This window comes from Crocodylus siamensis, chromosome 11, assembly GCF_052110815.1.
Source record: "Crocodylus siamensis isolate JL-2025a chromosome 11, ASM5211081v1, whole genome shotgun sequence".
Classification (NCBI taxonomy): Eukaryota; Metazoa; Chordata; order Crocodylia; family Crocodylidae; genus Crocodylus; species Crocodylus siamensis.
Genome location: NC_143405.1, coordinates 23,948,931 through 23,968,028, shown reverse-complemented (window position 1 = coordinate 23,968,028; position 19,098 = coordinate 23,948,931). Strand labels below are relative to the sequence as shown.

The 19,098-nt window shown below is 49.1% G+C and overlaps 1 protein-coding gene across 1 annotated transcript in view; it reads right to left on the bottom strand.

The window, feature by feature from the left end:
* Positions 1 to 19,098, bottom strand: part of CACNA2D2 (calcium voltage-gated channel auxiliary subunit alpha2delta 2) — a 719,777-nt gene that overhangs the window by 110,934 nt on the left and 589,745 nt on the right. The window contains exons 9-11 of the mRNA XM_090021767.1: positions 18,135 to 18,185; positions 17,261 to 17,360; positions 874 to 1,032 (exon numbers count right to left, since the gene is read on the bottom strand). Coding sequence (XP_089877893.1) covers positions 874 to 1,032; positions 17,261 to 17,360; positions 18,135 to 18,185 — 310 coding nt within the window. The remainder of the gene's footprint in view (positions 1 to 873; positions 1,033 to 17,260; positions 17,361 to 18,134; positions 18,186 to 19,098) is intronic.

Here is a 19,098-nt window from a genome sequence, read left to right as displayed (position 1 = left end):
AGTCTTTGGTTGACTACGTGGATCCTCCTCTCCCTCCTCAGCCCATAGCCCGAGACTGGGAGCATTGACGAGAACACCACCTGTGCCCCCAGACCCTTTATGGTATAAAGAGTATAATATTAGTGCCAGTTGGGTCTGATTCAGGCCACAGGAGAGGCTTCTAGTGAAAGCACAGGACCTGGAATCCAATTCCACATGCATTTAAACAAAGGACTAGCAGCCCAGACAATGACTGATTGATGGAGGTGACCATCCAACATCACCCTGAGGGGCACCAATGATGATCAAATTATCTTTATACAAGTTGGAAAATGGGGGACAGGAGGCCTGAGTATGTTCACCTGCTACAGGGAGATTCAAGGATGATCTCAGCTAGGCTGAATTCCCCATGTGGAGAAGGAGACCTGATGGCAGAAGGGCTGATCAAACCCCAAGCCTCTCTCCTCAATGTTCGAAACCCCTGAATTGTTGGAAAGATGAAGTTTCAGAGCCACCTGGTAGAGTCCCAGTATCACCTGGGAGCCTCAGGTCAGGGTCTTAGAGCTCCCACCCCAAACTCACCATGGAAGGGTTGGCAGAGCTACTGCTGAAAGGAGAATGCCATTCTTCTCTTTGAAATGAGTGGAGCAGCATCTTACCAGAGTCTTAGTCATGTAACTGCCAGGGACTTTGTCTGCGCACAGCTGTTCCTTTGCACTCTCTAGGTTTGGGTCCCAGTACTCCCTCCCAGATGCCCCCAGGTCATTGTCTGCCTTTGGATCCCCTGGTTCAGGGTCCTAGTGCCCCCAAGTCTGATTCCTAACCTCCCACCCCTCCAGAGGCCCCATCTCAAGGCCTTCCTTTGAACCCCCTGGGTCTTAGTTCCAGGCTTACATTTTGCAGCTGGTCAAAGGCATACTCAAAGCCAGCCTTGTAGTCAGTTGTCCCCTTCGCCGTCATCACCTGCACGTCCTCCTTAAAGACCTTCTTATTGCGGATGTTGGCCTGGACCAGGTGCTTGAAACAAGACACAGGCTTTGCCTTCTCATTAAACTAGGGAGCAAGAGAAACAGAAAAGGCAGAGGTCACAAAGTGCGAGTGTAGCGGGAGCTGCTGCAGAAACACAACAATGCCCAACTAGCAGGCAGCTGGCTCAACAGAGGAGACAGGCGTATAACGACAGCCTTGCCTTCCCTCAGACAAGCTCCTAGTGGGTTATAAATCAAAACTCCTGACACCACTCAGCACTCATAACTTACGGGACTTCTCCATGGGGCACTTATCAGCTCACTATACTTGTTGTGCTAAAAATTATTTCGCCTACTGCGGTACCTGAAGTGGCTGTGATGGATCCATATCAGCTTAAGTGCCAATAGACTGTCTGTAATTACATAAATCCTGCTGAAGGGTTTGCACCAAATAAATAAATAAATAAAAGACACGTGGGCAAGAGAGGGAGAGAGAAGAGAGAAAATAAAGTCTACTGTAGATATAAACAGGAACCGTCTCCTCCTCTGGGACTCAGGGAATATTACTGTAGAGTTTGCTGGGATTTGCACTTTGTTCCTTGGACAGGGGATACAGCAGAACATCAGAGCGTGAGTGTGAAGGGAGGGGGAGATGTTGCAGAACTCCCTTATTCAAGACTAGAGTAGGAGCCTGGTCAAACAGCACTACGGTGCCCTGCACGAATGGCCTAAGAATAACTGCAGTAGATACAGCAGGGTAGGAAGGGACTCTCTCAATTTTCCTTGGAAATCCCAGGGGAATGGCTAGAAGATCTCTGGAAAGTTCAGCTAGACAATGCCAGTCCTGGAGCATCCCCTCTTGGCAGCTCTGTCTCTAAAGCTCACTAGCACCTTGTCTTCTCTGCTAAGATTGCCAGCATGGAGAGGGGACAATTAGTGTTCATCATAATGGGTGCATCTGTGTGTAGTATGGATGCTCATTTGTGAGGGTGTCTGCCCAAAGATTCCCCCACCTGATGTCTTTATATTGACTTCCCTGGGCTTAAAATCAGATGTGAGAGCTGAAGTGAGACCACAGTTTCACTGAATGCAGGACATTAAGCAACCTTCAGCTAGTGTGACTTCCAGGCACCTGGGCCTAGGACCTGTAACCAAGAGATGAACACAATAGACACCATTGGCACATCCAGGTGCTTCAAGTCAGGCTCCTAAATCCATATTTAGAGTCCTAAATAGCCAGATTTTCAGGGACACTGAGCACAGCAGCTCTTAATGATTTCAACAACAGCTGCAGTTGCTCAGCACTTTTAAAAACCAGGTCACTTCCATTTAGGAGACTAAATATGGATTTATGAACCTGACTCGAGGCAACTGGGTTTGAAAATGTTGGCTACTGTTTTTGCAAGTGAACTGATGCAGCAGTCAGCCCTGCTGCATTGCCAGCACAGCTCCCTGCAAAAGTTCCATTGTCCCTCCAGAGAGAAATATGATTCTTTTTCCTCTGCTATGATACATGTGATGGAAAATGAACAGGAGAATAAAGGGACAATAAATCAAATACTATAATCACTCTCCTAGAAAATTTCCAAAGAGCCTGGAATCATGTCTTGCTTATCACAGTGCCTTCAGCCCACAGCAGTCTCATTTAATGGGGTGCTAAAACATAGAACATTTAGGTCCAAAATTTAGGTTTATTAAAAAAACCCTGAAGGCTTACAAATGAAGATAATTAGATTTTCTTTTCTATTTTTAAAAATGGTCAGGAAAAAACAGCTTCCTTAAAAATGAACACAGCCCTTGAAGTATTTACAGCCCAGACATGGATACTAAAGTATTGATATATTGGGAATGATACCAAATTATTTTGTAAAACACTTAAAGATCTGTGGCTAAAAGGTGCTAGATAACACCTAGTCTTTGCTATGGCATTGGATTAATGAATGAGGACCCACAAGTGAAAATGAAGATAAATCTCAATGAAGCTTAGTTACCCAGCTACCAGGTCCCTAATGAGCACCAAAAAGGCATATTGCAAATGAGAAAGCACCTGTGTGTGGGGATGTATAAATCCCAGACTCTGAGTGGTCTCTCAGATTTAATCAGAAGAGCTGTTAAATGAGAGGCTTCAGAGAAGGTGATGGTTAGGGGGGTTAATCTAGCGTTTACCAAGCCTAAGATCAAGGCCCCAGACCCCCTGTGTGAAGCATCTCATCTCCCCACCAGGAGAATGGGGGTAGCTGTTCTTTCCTGCCTACCAGGGATCATACAGTAATTAAATGGAAAATGAGCATCACCAATAGGTCGGGTCAGATCCCCAGGTGGCAGGAGCGGCACTCTGCAACCTAAGGATGTGTGTGGGCAAACGGGTGAAGGTGGCCTCTGGCATAAGCTGAAGCAGACTCTATGGAGGCAAAACAGGCCCCCTCAGACCAGGTCTACCAGACCAGGTCCCCTAGAGCACAGGGTGACCCAGCTGTTGCAGCACTTTATGCATTGTGGGGGTAGATGTGCCTCTATCTTCAGGGTAATTCCTGGCTGCACCTTTTGAACAGTTTCCCCTGCCCTTGCTACCAGCCAAATCAGAGAATGGACCAGGGTCAGGCCTATGATCTTTGACCAGACACTGTCTCTAACAGTTCTTAGCTTTTTCCTACCAGCTGCTCACACAGGCCAGAAAAGGCTGCAAACTTGTGCTCAAGTCCTTGCGAAAGCATTTCCTGCCTGTTCCATACCCTCTATTTCTCCTGGGAATGGGATGATTCCCAATTCATTGTCACAAATCTTGAATGGGGGAGGACAGGCAGAAGTGGAGCAAGGTAGGAAGTACTCCCTGAGAAGGGGCATGGATATGTGGGGAGGATGAAGGAATCCCCGCGCTCTCAGTTAAATTTAGCTCTTGGTGACTGTAGTGTAAACTTTATTCCACTGACTTCAGTAGATCCAGGAGACATTTATACCACAACTACCAAGAGCAGAGTGCATTTGCCCAGCGAGCTCTGATTACACTGCCCATCTCTTGATATGATTTCTGCAGGACATTTCAGTGTCTGATCACAAGGTCACAGGCCCACTTAAATAAATGTCTTGCGCTGTGCTTCAGTATGGGGAGGGCTTGCTTGCCTTCAGGGGACCAGGAGGTGGGAAGGTGATGGGAGCAGGGTTCACTCCTGCTTATGGCTTAGTTTGCTGGAAGTGCAGAATGTCCATTACGGAGGCAGTGATCCAGCAAAAGTAGCCAGGCTAGACTCGTTAATTAGCACAGACATGTTCCTTGCCAGACAGTGGGCATGTGGGACAAAGAGCACATGCAGCTCCTTCCTCTCAGCAGGCACCTCCTCTCATTAGAGTGGTGGAAAAAGGGTCAGGATGCCTCTCAGTATGTGAGCAAAGCATAGTGTTGATCCAAGCAACGGCAGATGTGATGAATTTACAATGTCACTACATGACCTCATCACTGAGGATGCGTATGCTGGTCAGACTGGCTCAAACAGCCAATCTCTTTCCCTAAACCAGAAAGAACATGTCATGCAGAATGTGCAATCTGCAAGTTTACCAAGCTTGTACCCCCTCTGCCCCTTTGGCGTGGTGGGTTGGCACATCTAGCCCTGCCCTCTAGTTCTACCAAGTGCTCTTGCCTCAGGAAGCCTCAGGAGCCACTCACAAGGACAATGCATTAAAAAACATGGAAGAACGTATTTGCAAAAGTAGCTTCTGAGTTTGGAGGCATCTGATCTTGGGCAAACAATTGGAAACATCTTGACCTAACAATGCAGAGGGCAAATTACCCGGGAGAACTGCCTGATCACATAATGACTATGAGCCACCCTTATGACCACAAAAAAGGCATTTATAATGATAGGATGTATCAGGTGAGGTACTTCCAGTACAGAGCATGCTAATGCTATTGTGCAGGGAGCTGGGGTTGCCTCCTCTAGGTACTGTATATAGCACTGGTAACCCATGTTCCAGAAAGATGAACCCAGATTGGAACAGGTACAGAAAAAGCTACTAGGAAGATAAGGGGACTGGAGAGCCTGCGCCTACAAGAGTTTATTAAATAAGTTTAGTTTTGCAAAAGGAAGGCTGAGGTGGGATCTGAGGGCTGTCTGTAAATACACTGGAGGGGGAGGGGAGGACACTTAGGGGAGAAGCGCTATTTAAGATAAAGGAAAATGCTAGCCCATGAATAAACAGGCATCCTGTGAACTCTTGAGCTTATATTAACAACTTTTACAGCAGCAGGGCATTAGCCTTTGTGGTCCCCCTGCTTTACTTGTGGTGGGTTAGGGTGTTGTCTTGTGTGGTGTCAGGGTTGACTGTAGGTTTGCTAAGAAGTTAAACAATGAATTTGTATACGTATAACAGTTTGGATAGGGAAGATCTTGCCTCAGGCAGGAGGTTGGATTAGATGACCTACGGAGGTCCTTTCCCGCCCTACTTTTCTAAGATTCTATGGTAAACTGGCCACAAATGACCCTAGGGTGGAAATCAGAAGAAGAATCCTAATTGTGACAGCAGTGAGGTGCAGGAACAGCCATTCAGGGGGAACGGTGGACACAAACAACCTAACTACTTCTGAGACAGATGTGGATCCATGTATGAAAGGGAGCTTATGATGTATGCCTGTGACAAGAGGGGCTGGACTCATAGACCCTGGATGACCTTGCTGATCCTATCACCACAGTTCCTAAGTTCCTGTAGCGCTGCACACCCACAGCTCTGGCCACAGGCAGTGAAAAGCAGATTACTGCCTCTGAGCTTGTTTCCCTCACAGTCTAATGCACCAGTCCTCTGACACCTCTTGCTGCTCCCATCCCCTCCTTGAGCCAGTCTCTTCTCTCAGGTCAGTACATGCTTGTCTTCCCCTCGGATCCTCCCTGACTAATGCAAGGAAGCCAACGGTGTGATGCTGACGGGATGCCGGCCCTGCCTCACCACTCAGTCATTTTGTTCACCTTCATCCACATGTTGTTTGGCCAGTTTCCTACTTGTCTGTTAAGTCCTTCACACACTCCAAATACTACAGAAATCAATCAGGAATGCTGTCCAGGGAGAGATGGCTGCCTGACCCAGGAGCAGGCTGTGTGGAGGGGGGAAGGAGTTGGGGTCAGTAACTTTCTCCCCAGCAGCTGTTGCTAATCTTGCACAGAGACACTGAGCCTGGGCTGAGTGGCTCTGTGGCATCTGTCTAGACACCTAAGCATTCAAATGGGGCTGGGGCCCATCAGTTACGCTCGTGGCCAACCAGTTTGCTGGGATCATTTGTTTTGAATCCCAAACCTTTTCCTCCTAAGCCCCTACCAAAAAGGGAAGGAGAAATACCTGCTCTATGCTATACCCCAAGGGCTAGGCCAAGCTCCCCCGCTCCCTAATGAGAGCAGTTGTCTGGACACTTCTCCCTCCCACTTCCTGGTGTAAAGGAGGAAATGTAACCTTCCCAGGGAGCAATGAGGACTCACAGGGGCTGCTGCAGTAGCAGAGGGGCTGACAGGCAGTATGGGCAGGGCTCTGGCCAGCTCTCAGTGCCTCCCCTGCCATTATTCATCTCTGCCCACAGACAGTACCCACTGCCCCCTCACTAAGGACCTTTCAGTTCAGACCAAGGCATGCACCAAATCCCAGCACTGGAACTCCTGCTGGCACAGGGAGATGCCACTTCAGGGTTGCAGCTGAGCATCAGGAATGGGCAAAGCCCTGGAATGGAGGTTATGGCTCAGGGACAAGAAGAGGAGACAGGCAGGCCAGGGACCAGGGCTGAGCACTGCAAGAGAGGCAGGGCTCAATGCTGGGGCCCATGGATGAGCATCAGAGAGTGGCATGGCCCAAGGCTAGCGGTCCTGCACTGTGGGGTCCAAGGCCAAGTGCCAGGGGTTTTACTTGAGGCAACATACAAACTGCGTGGCTCTCAAAACTGGACCTTCTTCCCAGGCCAGCCCCATGATCCTTCCCCCACGCCTGGGACTTGCTTTCCCTCCCATCTCTCCTGAGACTGGCTGTGTTTATTCATGAAGCCACTCAGGAGGGTGATGTGATGTAGTTTGATAGCAGTTCCCAGCACCCCCTGCCAGTGCCACTCTGGGCAAGGAGCTGGCTTTGCTTGTAGCTCCTGTGCTGCAGACTGCTCCTGGCACCCAAAGGACTGGAACAGCCTAGGGCATGAGGACAAAACATAGACACAGCAGGCAGACAGGAGTGGGGCCAAGGACTTGAAGGACAGAAGCAGCCAGGCTCCAAAATAGAGCTCTAAACTATACAGGGACCTATGGGAAACTCCCAGAGCTAATATGGGTGCTTGCCTGGGTGTTGCCTGCCATCCTGCTTGTCTGCTGGGGACTGGCCGGCATATGGGTTGAGTCTGGTGCTGGGAACCTGCTCACTGCAATGAGGATACAGACTGAGTGGTGTCTCCAACACCTCTGCACTGTACCTGGAGTGCAATGGTGAAACATGCCTTGCCCACTTTTCTTCACACAAAGTGCCCCAAATGCCAGGAAACAGGCAATGTGATTGCTTTAAAGTGGTACCAATATGCATACCAAAGGTAGAGCCCCTGGGGCTGGCTCTGGGTATACACTCAGGATCACTTGAAGGCACTACATTGTCTTGTTTCTGGGATCTGGAATGTACAGGGTGGGATCTCACAGATGGGATGTGCATAGTGGGGGTGTCACTATACATTTCCACTATGAGCTTCCACATAGTGGAAATGTATAGTGAGACTTCCACATTCCACAGAGCCCTCCATGCAGTGTGGAAGTGGCATGGTGGAGCCCTATATCACCTCCACGGCAGAGTAGGCCCAGAGAGGACACAGTGACTCAGGCTGGGCTTGTAGTATGGCTGGCCATGCAGTTGCTCAGACCTGACTGCCAATCACCAGCTATCTTGCCTTTTGTGTTGTCCTGGGGTTCCTTGTGTCATGGTACCAGGGAGCCAGGTGGACAGACAGTATCCAAGGAAAGCCAGGTGTTTGGGGACTCCTCATCATGTAAGAGGGTTTCATACTCTTCCCCTGGGGCTCCAGAACCACATGTGATGATAGTACACATCTCTGTACTTCCCCTCTACATAGCTTCAAGCTCTCCACAGGGTTCAGAGTGTAGGACCATGCTGGGAAGGCAGACTACACTCCTTCATTATGGAAGTGGGGGTCTGACAGGGCTCCTTGGACCCTCTGGTAGAGCTCTTTCACCTCCCAGAATGAGTCAGGGATTCACCCAAATTGCTCACTGTCTCCTCCAACAAGCACCACTGGGGGCTGGGCATGCAAGGAGCATGAACCTTTGAGTTGTTGGGGATACTTGTGTGCTGGTGGGCCAGGGCCAGGGGCACCAACTGAACCCTTAAGAGCCCCCCTGTATAACTTCCTCTTCCACCACTGACTCAGTACATAAACTTGGCAAGTCATTCAGCCTCCCTGGGCCTCAATTCCCCACAAATACTATAGGGATAAAAGCACTGCCTCCCCCCAGACATGGGTGTTGTGAGAATAAAAATATTAAAGAGCAGTGATGTGGGACTTATAAGCATCTGTGATGGAGGAAGCTTTCCTGGATCAGGCTCAGGTACTCAGCACTGTGCAGAATCATGCCCCAAGGACTCAGTCCAGTAACTCTTGAGTATAGCAGAGAGGAAGACTTTCCACAGAGTATGATGGATCAAGCCTTTCAGTGATTTGTCACTTGGGCCCATCCAGCACCATAGGCCCTTGTGGAGGTGGAAGCTGTCAACCTGCCAAAGAGGACCAGTTTTCATGAACCCAAGCCTTGTACCCATGTTGGGTTATGAGGTTGATAACCTTGTGCAGTGCATGCAATCCAGTCCTGCTCTTCTAGATATCCCAAAGCAGCTTTGCCTTTCCCACTACTAAGGAAAGCCCTTTGTCCTCTAGGAGCCCAGCATCAGCTTGAGCACCGCCCGGACACAAAGCACCCCTAATGTCTGGCTCATTAGTTAGCTCAATGCCTCCAGTGGTGACTGGTAGGAGAGGCTGGGTGGCACTTCTCCGTCACCTGCTGGAGGATGGGAATGTCAACATTTTTGGCTGCTGGGGTATGCCAGTCACTGATAGCTTCACAACCTCAAAAACTGCTACAACTCTCAACAGCTTCCTTATAACCTTTGTTATGCCTCTGCTTTGCTGTCTGCCTTGAGCTTAAGAGCTTCCCAGCTGAATCTGAACAACAAGGCTTCTTGCTGTGTGACATACCATAGTTGGAAAAAAGCCTCAGCCTGTGATGGGGTTGGGTCTTCCACAGTGCTCTCCTCTCCTCTTCTCTGCTGAGTGTAACCCATAAACACTGCAGTGTGGGGACTGGTCCTACTCCAGTGGCAGGCTGTGAGGGGTTTCTAATCTTCCTACTCCCCCTGAATTCTTGCATATGCTCCTTTTGTAGTAGCCTTCTGCTCGAAGGTACCATGTTTGGGTGATTTCAGCTAGGGCAGAGGTTCTCAACCTTCCCCCAGTGCCAGCAGGCACCTGCTCCCCTCTCTTCCCCCACCCCTGAACAATCCCCAAGCCCTGGACCTCCAACCCCCACTCCCCATGCATTTACCTGCATCCAGCTGCTGGGGCTGCTCCCACGACCCTGCCTGGCTACATGCCGGCCATGTGTGTGCACGCTCAGATGCACGTGCACCTGCTGCCTCTAATTGCTCCAAGCAGCTCCTTGCAGGCTGGAATGCTGCTAGCTTTGAAAGGGAAACCCATGGTTTCCCAAATTTTTTCTAGGACTGGCTCATGTCCCTTTCAAATATTCTTGTGACCCACTTTTGGGTCATGACCCACAGGTTTAGAAACACTGAGAGAGAGTTTAGAAACACTCAGGGTTTAGAAACACCGAGCCTGCACTGTTCTCGACTGGAACAGCAGCTTCTTTGAGCCAGGCCACTGGCTGCGTGAAAAGCCTTAGTGAGTTTAACAGAGCAAACAAGCGGAACCTTATGTTATACAAATTGGCAGGTGACAAGGATCAAGTCAGTGGGACCATGTTAACAAGCCAGGCTGCTGACCCACAGTCAACTGGAGCCTTTCCACTGATTTCAAGGGATGTTGGAACAGGACTTTAACCCCAACAGCTGTCCTGCAGGGTAGATTGGCCACCCATTTTCTTCAGGGGAACTGTTCAGTGAACTTGGGGGCTGGATTTTCATGCTTAGCTAGATGGATCTCTTGCTCTCTGCATCTCATAGTGATTCCAGGCAAGGACCATGGCACAAACCAGGAAAAGAGAGAGAGGAAAGGGACATCCCTGTTAAACTGGAGCTATGCTGCTGGAAGGTGAGAACTTTCCAGCTTCTGTCTCCTTCAAAGAGGAAGTTCACATCCCTAATGGAAGGTCAGCCATCCTGACATGGTGCTGTGTCCAAGGGTCCAGCCCAAAACACTTGCTCTCCTGCTGAGAAGCCTGGTGCACTTCCTTTGGTGGAAGGAAGAGAAGAACCTGAACTAAATGTTTTGTGGCATTCATATTCTGGAGTCCTCCCTAGAAGCATGTGGAAGGGAATAGGGAACAGGAGACAATCTCTGACTCACAGCAGGTAACAAATCTGTGCTGTTCCAAACCATCCTGTGTCTCATCTGGTAGGATGCATAAAATGTACCCCTCCTCCCCCCACCCCCAAGGGCCAGACTGTACAACTCCTACTCACATTGAATAGAGCCTTACTCTGGGCTAGTCCCATTGACTGGAAGACTGTCAGAAGCCACATGCAGCCTATGAAATGACACATGCTATGCCCTTAGGAAGCCAAAGCATTTCCCAGTGACCTGCCAATCTACTTCTATGCACCCCTATAAAGCACCACATCTCCACCACAGCCAAGTCCAGCCTCTCTCCCCTTAGAGCCCTCGCCCTCCTTTCACTACAATGAACATCTCACACAAACAAAACAGTCCGTCAAAGCTGGAGCAGGGGAAATGGCAAGGGAAGGATGTAATTTATTTCTCGCAGGTGTGTTTTGTCATTTGCAATCGATCAAAGGCAGGGAGATGTCGGGAGCAGGGGGAAGGGAAAGGTGACAAAAATGGTAAATGGGGCTGCGGGAGCTGTGCAAGGCAGAGGGCAGTGCCTCCAAGGGGCTGGTGATTTTTTTCTCTTTCCCATTATAAGAAATAAATAAATAAGCAGCATAAAGAGCAGGCTTGCTCCCACCCAGACATCGTGGCATTTTGTTAGAGGCCCAACCTGCTTCCAGCTCCTGTTCTTTAAGGAAGCAATTGTTGATTTAACTCCTGGGTGCTGGAGGCTGGGGAGAATGGCAGTAGCTATTATAATCTGATGGAAACCCATCAGCTGGTTTTCTGACTGCACGGTAACACCAGGGAGCTTAGTAGCAACTTCCCTGTCCCATGCCAAGCTTCTTCCTATGACTCCTACTGCACCAGCAGGGCTCCTGCCTCTGCCCCACAGGCCTAGGCACCTGTTTTGCCAAGGGGCTGAGAAATCCTGGCCCTCACTGATCTCCATAGAAACAGTGGACGCTCAGCAATTCTGAACACTAGGCCTGAGATTTTTAAATGCCAGTGTTCTTGCAATGGCCCTGCGGAGATACTATTGAAGCTGCCAAACTCCTAGGAGGTATCCACGGCATTGACTATTACACCATGGCTTGACATACGGAATCTCCATCACTGGAAATTTTTAAGAGCGTGGGTGCCACAAGTGGCATGGGCAGCCTCTGTGTGTGGCACTTGCCAGACTGCAAAGGGGGCAGGCAGCACAGTGACGGATAGGGCATAAAACCAAAAACACAGCAGCAGATTTGGAAGGAAGTACAGGACAGGAGGCAGAAAGCAGAGCAGCTGATATGGAAGAGGAAAGGGACTGGAGTGGTACTTAAGGAGAGTCCAGGGCTCAGTTGTGGCACACCTGCTAAAAACGGTTGGTCCCCACTGGTTTAGTTTCAGGTAATCCTGCCCTGAGCAGAGGCCTGAATCAGGTGACCATTTGAAGTACTTTTCAGACTTTCTTCTTTGTGAAGCTGTGAATTGGCTATTTTGGGGCAGTTTATCAGGTCTATCAGGTGCTGTGCAAATGGGCTCAGGAACTTTTGGAAAGCCTCTTTAAAAATAGCATATTACAGGATCCTGCAATTATGTCCCTGCACACAGCAGCTGGCAGTGGTGACAGTATAGCCTTCAGGTGCTTTAAGCAAGTCTTGCAAACTTCAGCTGCACCCCTACCACTGGGACATGTTAGACAGGCAAGTCAAAGATCATTACTTTCAACCACTGGTAAAGGGCAGGATGGTAGGTTTTGTTCTTGTTTTTGTACATGTCCAGGACCTTTGTACAGGCCAGCTTCAAAGGGCTGAGAGGGCCAGGACTAAGGGCCTGGACTAATGATCAGGTTTCACTGAAAGGCTACCATGTGACCACCAAGCTTTAACCAACCCCAAAAACTTCTATTGCAATTTCCTTGGCCCTGCAGCTCTCATGGTACTCATGAGCTTGATTAGAGCAGGTGTTGGCAACTGGAATCCTCCTTATGAGGCCTGAGCTGCCTGGACTAGGGACAAGACCTTTTCTAGGCTCTCCAAGCAAGAGGGAAGGTGGGGATAAAGATGAGAAGATGCCTGTGCTAAACCATGGCTCTAGGATACAACATTTGCAATGATACAGGTGACACAACAACTTGAGTGTACAGTGGGATGCTACAGTACCAGGATATACAGTCTACAGAAATGGTTTTCAATCCTTTTTTTCATTTGTGGACCCCTAAAAAAATTTAAAATGGAGGTGCAGATCCCTTTGGAAATTTCAAATAGACATATGGACCCCTTTGAAGTGTAAGTGTGGGTATTTGCATACTTTTGATTGATCATAGTCATCTTAGTCATCTTTCGTGCACCCCTTAGACATACTCCGTGGACCCCCAGTGGTCTGCAGAACACAAGTTGAAACCCATCGGCCTACAGAATATCTCCTAGGGATCACATCCAAGGATACTGTGTCTCCTTCTCTCTACCCCTAAGCACTAAAAGTGCTCATCTCTTTGCAGCCAAGAAACAGATTGCAGTTAGGCGGCATTTAACTGCTGCACACAGAAATTAGTGTTTAACTATTACCAATATCTTATATTCCTACTGTACCTATAACTCCATCCTCTCTCAGTTCCATAGTTATTTAGCAGCTAAGTGATTCACTCTCATACCACAGTGGAGCCCTGAGGTTACTTGTCTATACAGAGTATCTACATAACAATTACAGTGTGTTCGTCAGCAATAAAGAACGTTTCAGTATAATTAGTGCCACTCAATTTACCCTGTTGCCAAACAATAATATATACTATATAGATAGAAGTGGAGACCTGCCATGTGTGACAGTTTTACTGACTCCATAGGGTTAAGGTATTCCCTACATATACTTCTGCCCTTACTAAGATAAGCTGTACTGTAGCATCCCACTGTGCACTTAAATTGCTGTGTCACCTGCATCACTGCAAATGTTGCATTCAAGAGCCATGATTTAGCACAGGCAGCTTCTTATTTCTAGTCCCACTTTCCCTCTTGGAGAGATGGTGCACTAGGATGCAACAGACATCCCACATTAGCACACAGTGCAGTTAGTATATATAACTGCTGGCAGGTGGCTTTGACCATACCCTCAATGACCAGTGGTCAGATCCCCCACATACCTGACCACCCCCCTATTGCCCAGGGCCTCTGTGGGCTTAACCAGGTGCAACCACTTCTCTCCCATAATGTCTCTTTAACAGACTGGAATCCTGCCTGGCTACTATATGCAGAGAAATGAACTCTCTGTACCTCCCCCACCCCCACACGCACCTGTCAGAGTTTATCTTTGTCAGCAGTGTGCTACTAGTAGAAGTCTACAGGCTTCAGCTAAGTACCTAGGGGTGAGGTGGAATGTTGAGACTTAGCTGAACTATTCCGTTCTCATGGCTTAGTGACCTGAAGAAGGTCCATAGAGTAAGGGGCTGTAGTCTTTTCTCAATGTGGCTACTAGCTTACAACAGGATTTTACCTCTCTGCACATTGGCTATTATGGGGATACTGCTTGGGGAGAATTCATGTTGCTTAGTCCTTTGGCTCTGTGAAATTGCTGTTCACTGCATCATGACCTGGGCACACCTGGATGGATTCTTCCAAGAAAATTTGGAGCCTCTGCTCCCAGGAAAGAAAATGAACTGGACAACAGGGATCTGAACTCCAGCAAGGAGGACAGGGGGAAAGGGATCTGGTGGTAGGGGTTTACTACAGGCCACCACATCAGGAGGAAGAGTGGGTTCTGGAATTTCCCAGGCAGCTGGGGGAGGGCGTGCGTGCAAAGGATGTTGTGGTCATGGGTGATACGAATTACCCTGACTTCAACTGGGAGGAGCAGTCGGCCAGGTCTAGTCACTCATGAAGGTTCCTGACGTGTGTATAGGACCTACACCTCATGCAGGAGGTACTCGTCCCCACTAAAAAAAACACTATACTGGATCTGGTGTTAGCCTTTGGGGACGACCTGGTGGGGGATGTGCTAGTGCAAGGGAGGCTAGGGGACAGTGACCATGAAATGATCCAGTTTGCTATTGAAAGAAAGGTGGGGAGGGTAACTAGCACAGCACAAATGCTCAACTTTAGGAAAGCCAACTTTGATGTGCTCAGGGCAGTAGTCAGGGCGGCACTCAGAGCCCAGGGTGTAGCTAGTATGGGGGTCCAGGAAAGGTGGTCCTTCCTCAAGGAGGCTATCCTTGGGGCGCAGCAGGATGCAATTCCACCGCGCAGGAAGGTGGGAAAAGGGTCCAAGATACCTTCATGGCTGAGCGCGGATATCCAGGCTGGCCTGAGGGCAAAGAAAAAAGTGTACTGGCATTGGAAGCAGGGGGCAGGGACCAAGGAGGAGTACACCTCCCTGACCCGAGCTTGTAGGGATTTGGTGAGGAAGGCGAAAGCAGAACTAGAGCTTAGAATAGCTTCTGGGATTGAGGATAACAAAAAGTCCTTCTTCAAGTATATAGATAGCAACAAGTAGTCTCGGGGTAACATTGGACCCCTACGAGACAGGGCAGGGCAGTTGGTGACGGATGCGTGAGAGAAGGCAGAACTCTTCAACAAGTTCTTTGCCTCCGTGTTCCTGTCCGCTGACAATGGGGTGCTCTTGGGTGACAGCGTAGAGGCCCAGGAAGGATGCAAGTCCCCTGACTGTTAGTTCAGACCTGGTTAAGGATTACCTGGAGGGCTTAGATGTATCCAAGTCGGCAGGCCCGGATTACCTTCATCCGCGGGTGCTGAGGGAATTGGCTAGTGTCATTGCGGTGCCATTGGCACGGCTGTTTGAGGACTCCTGGTGCTCGGGCCAAGTCCCTGAGGACTGGAAAAGGGCCAATGTGGTCCCTATTTTCAAGAAGGGGAGGAAGGAAGAGCCTGGCAACTACAGGCCAGTAAGCCTCACTTCTATCCTGGGGAAGGTCTTTGAAAAAATTATCAAGGGCCACATTTGTGAGAGCCCTGCAGGGGAAGTGATGTTGAGGGGTAACCAACACGGGTTTGTTTCAGGCTGATCCTGCCTGACCAACCCGGTCTCTTTCTATGACCAGGTAACAAAAAGCTTAGATGTTAAGGAGGAAGTCGATGTCATCTTCTTGGACTTCTAGAAGCCCTTCGACACAGTGTCCCACCCAATTCTGGTGGGCAAGCTGAGGGACTGTGGCACTGACAAATGCATGGTCACATGGGTGGTAAACTGGCTCCAGGGGTGCACCCAGAGGGTGGTGGTGGACGGGTCAATGTCGACCTGGGAGGGTGTGGGCAGCGGAGTCCCCCAGGGCTCAGTCCTTGGGCCGGTGCTGTTCAACATCTTCATTAGTGACCTGAACGAGGGTGTGGAGAGCACCCTGTTCAAGTTCGCTGATGACACCAAGCTATGGGGTAAAGTGAATATACCAGCAGGCAGGGACCGCATCCAGGCAAACCTGGATAGGTTAGAGAAGTGGGGAGATCTGAACAGGATGCAGTTCAACAAGGACAAGTGCAGGGCGCTGCACCTGGGGAGAGGGAACCAGCATTATGGTTATAGGTTAGGGGCTGACCCTCTCAGCAGCACAGAGGCAGAGAGGGATCTTGGAGTCAGGATTGACTCCAGGATGAATATGAGTCACCAATGCAATGAAGCAACAGGCAGAGCCGACTGCACCCTGTCATGCATCAACAGGGGCATCACTAACAGGTCCACAGAGGTCTTGCTCCCCCTCTATGCAGTGCCGGTCAGGCCGCAGCTGGAGCACTGTGTCCGGTTCTGGGTGCCGCACTTCAAGAAGGACGTGGAGAACCTGGAGAGGGTCCAGAGGAGGCCACTCGTATGGTTGAGGGCCTCTGTGGACAGCCCTGTGAGGAGAGGCTGAGGGATCTGAATCTCTTCAGTCTCTGCAAGAGGAGACTGAGGGGGGATCTTGTGGCTGCCTACAACCTTATCAGGGGCCAGCAGCAGGGACTCGGGGAAAGTCTGTTCACCAGGGCCCCCCTTGGAGTCACCAGGAACAATAGCCACAAGCTGAGGGAGGATAGGTTTAGGTTAGATATTAGGAAGAACTACTTCACTGTAAGGGTGGCCAGGGCCTGGACTAGGCTTCCCAGAGAGGTGGTGCTCTCACCTTTCCTGGAAATCTTCAAGAGGAGACTGGATAGGCACCTGGCTGGGATCTTATGACCCCTCCCACCCCCAGTGCTCATTCCTGTCCATGGCAGGGGGTCGGACTTGATGATCTGTCTAGGTCCCTTCCCACTCAATGATTCTATGATTCTACGATAAGGCTCCAGATTGACTGGAGCTTAGGGTAAGAATTCAGCTCAGGCTTCCACTGTGCTAGTTTAACCTCTGCTTATCCACTGTGTGAGCGATCAGTCCTTGTCCATTTAACTACAGGCAGGAAGATTTTGCTGTATCAAACACCAGTTGTCAAAAACTTCCTCTTTGCCTCCCCTTTGATTAGCAACTCCCTGATATTCCTGGGACAGGCTGCCACCCTGGCACATTTCTCCATGAGCAGCTTGCCAGGTCCTTACGGCAGTTTTCTGAAATTGTAGGTAAAGGAAAGAGCATCTCCTGGCTTATCTGGGAGCATGCCATCATGACAGCATAGAAAACGCTCTCTTCATCATGGCTATCTACTACCTCTTTAACAGACACATAATTAATAGATTCCAAGTTGTTAAAGCCATTCTGGTCCGACTTCTTGCACAATAGAGGCTGGAACTCTAAGATCCCTTCATCAAGCTTACCACATCCAGCTGAGCCACAGTATGATCTTCCATCCCATTCCCATCCTCCTCTGTTCTCTCCCCACCCCAGAGAAGGTACTCACTGAAGCAACATTGACGTAGTCATCATCTGAAAGGGTGTCCAGCATTTCATAGACTGATGTCTTCATCAGCTTCAGGGTCAGACCACTGACACTGCCACTCCTGGGGAAGCAGAAGGCATAGAGCTTGCTATGTGGCTCAAGACAATGAACATGGAATGATGCTGTAACATTATCCTCCACCTGCCTTTTGATCATAATAAAGTCAGGCTAGAAGGGACATCCTAAGGTCATCTAGTTCAGTCCCCTGCTCAGGGTAGGACTGCCCCCAACTAAACCATCCCAGCCAAGTGTTTGTCCAAACTGCTTTTGAAAACTTCCAGAGATGGAGATTCTCCAGTTTCTCCAGGTAGCCTGTTCCAATGTTTGACCACCCTCATAGTCAGAAAGTTCCTCTTAATCCCCAACCTGAATTTCCCCTGGTGAAGCTTGAGACCATTGCTCCTAGTCTTGTACCCTACAGGCATGGAGAAAAGCAGGCTATAGTCCATCCTTGCTATAGACCCCACTCAGTCTTCTCTTCTCCAGATTCGATAACCTGTTCTTTCTGCCTTTCCTCATCAGTCTTATGGGCCCTAATAATTTTTGTTGCTCTGCACTGGACTCCTTTGAAACTGTTCACATCATTCTTGACCTGCAGGGCCCAAATTTCTATACAGAGAACACTTTCTGCAAGCAGGAGACCAAAGAGGTTATATTGGAATGAGCAGTAATACTATGCAACTTCTCCACACAGCCTTCCACTGGGGGAAAGACTCATATGGCTATACCCACTTGCAGTTTCTTCATGTGAGAATTTAATCAAATACCCCTTGCCCTAAAAGGAAGATGGAGTTGAGGCAGTGTTTCCTACAGGTTTCTCCCTAACATCACTTACACATCCACAATGATCACCATGTCCTTTGGAGAGGAAGCCCCTTGGATATACCTGCAACAAGAGAAGAGAGAGAGCATTAGGCATGCTGTAAAGTCAGAGACCCACCTAGAGACAGCAAAGTCATTCCACTGAAGTACTGGGGCAGCTGGTGGTGATGAAGCTGGGATAGGAAAATTACAGCAGTGGCTGGTGAGATGGCTCAGTGTGTATGCGTGTGTGAACATACACACTCATTCCCACATATGCATATATACACACATACTGCTCCCCTGCTCTAGACAGGGCTCAGGTGTTTGCAGGCAATTAACAAATCTGCTCAAGTGTTGGTAATCAGATTACTCTGATAACTGAAGACAACTAAATACCACAGGAAGTTCTGAGTCTCCTGAAGCAATTACACATGCGTGGGTCTAATAACAGTCCTTAGTACAAGAGACAGTCTGCTGGACTATACTACCCAGAATCCTTCACAAGAAGTTTGTCTTTTCTGTATTCTGAGAGGGCACAATCATAGAATCATAGAAAATTAGGGTTGGAAGAGACCTCAGGAGGTCATCTAGTCCAAACCTCTGCTCAAAGCAGGACCATCTCCAACTACATTACTCCAACCAAAGCTTTGTCAAGCTGAGCCTTAAAAACCTCCAAGGATGGAGATTCCACCACCTCTCTCAATAACATGTTCCAGTGCTTCCCTACCCTCCTAGTGAGAAAGTTTTTCTTAATATCCAACCTAAACTTTCCTTGCTGCAACTTGAGACCATTGCTTTTTGTTCTGTCATCTGTCACCACTGAGAACAGTCTAGCTCCATCCTCTTCGGAAAATCCCCCCTCAGTCATCTCTTCTGAAGACCAAATGAGCCCAGTTCCCTCAGTCTCTCCTCATAAGTCATGTGCCCCCTGCCCCCCTCACCATTTTCACTGCCCTCCATTGAACACTCTTCAACTTGTCCACATCCCTTCTGTA